This window comes from Oryzias melastigma, linkage group LG1 (genome assembly GCF_002922805.2).
Source record: "Oryzias melastigma strain HK-1 linkage group LG1, ASM292280v2, whole genome shotgun sequence".
Lineage (NCBI taxonomy): Eukaryota > Metazoa > Chordata > Actinopteri > Beloniformes > Adrianichthyidae > Oryzias > Oryzias melastigma.
In genome coordinates, this window is record NC_050512.1 from 20,559,744 (window position 1) to 20,562,208 (window position 2,465).

General features: G+C 41.4%; 1 protein-coding gene across 1 annotated transcript in view; it reads left to right on the forward strand.

Moving 5' to 3' along the window:
- adamtsl7 (ADAMTS-like 7) overlaps positions 1-2,465 on the forward strand; it is a 9,456-nt gene that overhangs the window by 4,233 nt on the left and 2,758 nt on the right. Inside the window, 3 exon segments of the mRNA XM_036214381.1 lie at positions 814-1,207; positions 1,358-1,699; positions 1,702-1,980. Of these exon segments, the coding sequence (XP_036070274.1) occupies positions 814-1,207; positions 1,358-1,699; positions 1,702-1,980 (1,015 nt within the window).

A 2,465-nucleotide genomic window follows, 5' to 3' on the forward strand; every position in this document is an offset into this window, starting at 1 on the left:
TTTTTGGTGTTTTTAACATGTTTTTGTGGAATTTTTCTGATGACGGAGGACATTTATTAAGAAAATTAAGCTCCAAATTGCATTTTTGAGTATTACTTTATACAAATCGTTGTGAATCTGGAGCAGATGAACAATTACTGTTTGAAAAAGAGTCTATTTGTGATACTAAATAACAAAGTGATTCTGATAAATCCACTTGCAGACAAATAGATCAATGAATGTCTTTGTTGTCCTCGTCTGAGCTGGTATTTGGCTCAAAACTTAGAGCTCTAATATTGCTCGCTGTTTTAGTTGCGCCGGCAATGTTAGGCTGGGATTATGAGGGGCTGTAAGCTAGTGGGAGAGCAAGTAAACAGAGAGCTCTCGGTCACAGGGAGGAGAAGAGGGGCAAGTTGCTCATTGTTACATTTCAGAGGTGAATTTCCTGCAGAAACTATGTCCTAGAAAACGACAGATTTTTGATTTGGGGTAAAAACGACTTTAAAAAAAACACTTGAAATGCTTTTAAAATGCATCAAAAGATGATCAGAGTGAGTCTTTAAGGAAATATTAAGAAATGCAAACAACAAAAATATAAAAATCCATAAAAAAAAATTAAAGATTTTTTAAAATGCCTGAAATTGTCTTTATTTATATACAATAATATTCTTTAACCCTTTACTACCCAAAAAAGAAAAAATAAATATATAAGTATTTTTCTGATGCTAATTCTACATACACAATCAATATTTTTAAAAACATGTTTTTTAAATGTGTTTCACAATTTAAGTGAGCAGCAGTTTTCCATTCTAGGTGATGCTAAATTAAGTAAAGTCCTGGATTTTGTTGCAAATTAGTCAAATTTGGCACAACAGGGTTGAAGCTTAAGTCCAATCATGTACATAAGATTCAGACAAAAAATAACATTTATCTGTTTGGTCATTTCATTTATTGGATGGTGACCTACAGTTTGACATTTGCTTTTCCTCTTTGTTTGGCGGTCAGCTGGGACATTGGGGAGTGGTCAGAATGCAGCAGGAAGTGCGGGCCCGGCAGTCAGCTGCGGCAGGTGATTTGCCGCCAGGTGACCCGAGTTCATGCCAACAGGACAGAGACTGCTGTCGCCGTGGCGCCGGAGAGGTGCAGCTCGTCTGAAAGGCCGGCGACACAGTCCACGTGCCAGCTGAAGATCTGCAGTCAGTGGGAGATCCGGTCTGACTGGAGCCCTGTAAGGGGAAAAAATGTCTTCATGAAGCTTCTACACAACCTCTGAGCACACCGTTATTCAAGCATGACTAAATAATAGCTAATTTCTGCTCTGACATTTGATATTTTGGAAAAAGACCGTCTCTGTCAGCAGAGTTCTGTTGTCCTTCAGTGCTCAGTGCCATGTGGAGTGGGCCAGCGCAGCAGGGAGGTGGTGTGTGTCGGCAATCATGGGCTTGTGGATGAAGAGCACGAGTGCAACATGAGCCTAAAGCCAGACTTCCTACAAAACTGTGATATGGGAGTCTGTGCAAAAAGCTGGTTCACCTCTCTCTGGAGCCAGCGGGTAAGAAAGTTGTGCTTGAAGAAAGTGTGTGTTGATGGAGGCACCACCCAAAGGTGTCTGAATTCCCTCAGTGTTCTGCAGAGTGTGGCAGAGGAAATAAAACCAGATCGGTCGTGTGTCTCATCGATCGTGGGACTGACCTCCCGCTGGATGGCTGTGAAGGGGACCGCCCCCCAGATGTGACATCATGTGATGCTGGCCCCTGTCAAAATCAGCTTGAGTGGTACACAGGGCCTTGGAGCCAGGTAACTCTCATGGTGACACTCAAAGTTGAACAAAACTCCTCAGCTTCACTTCTGTCCATGTGTGGTGTAAGTGTTCTGCAGAATGTGGAGATGGCACACAGACCCGCAGTGCGCTTTGCATTCTCACCAACAACGCTCAACAGGAGGTTGTGGATCAGATCAGATGTTCCAGTCTGTCTAAGCCAATCACATCGCAGCCATGCAGATTGAAGCCGTGTGGGGTCCGGTGGTATGTCACAGCGTGGAGTACGGTAAGGGCGCTCCACATTTTCTAGCCAAATATAATAGTTAGTTGTATTTTACCAAAAAGAAGTACCGAACCATTGAAGTTTGGAGTTAGAAACCCATCTGTTCTGGTCTGTGGACAATCCTGTACACTTTAATGGGTGTAGATTAAGAAAAGTCTTCTCCATTTGAAGCAAATGTATGGAGAGAAAGTAGACTCTTTGGATTTGTGTGTGTGTAATTCCTGATTCGTAACTCATACAGTACATTTTGTGAGTAACTTTATGTTCTTGCAATTGTGTATTCATCTGTACAAAATTACAAAACACAGAAAAAAATCAAAATATAAATTATACATGCACAAATTTGAATCACAGCAGCTTAAAACTAAGAACACATACAAATCTTTAAAAAGTACCCACAAATCACCAGATGCACACACACATGGAGATGTGAGACTCTTT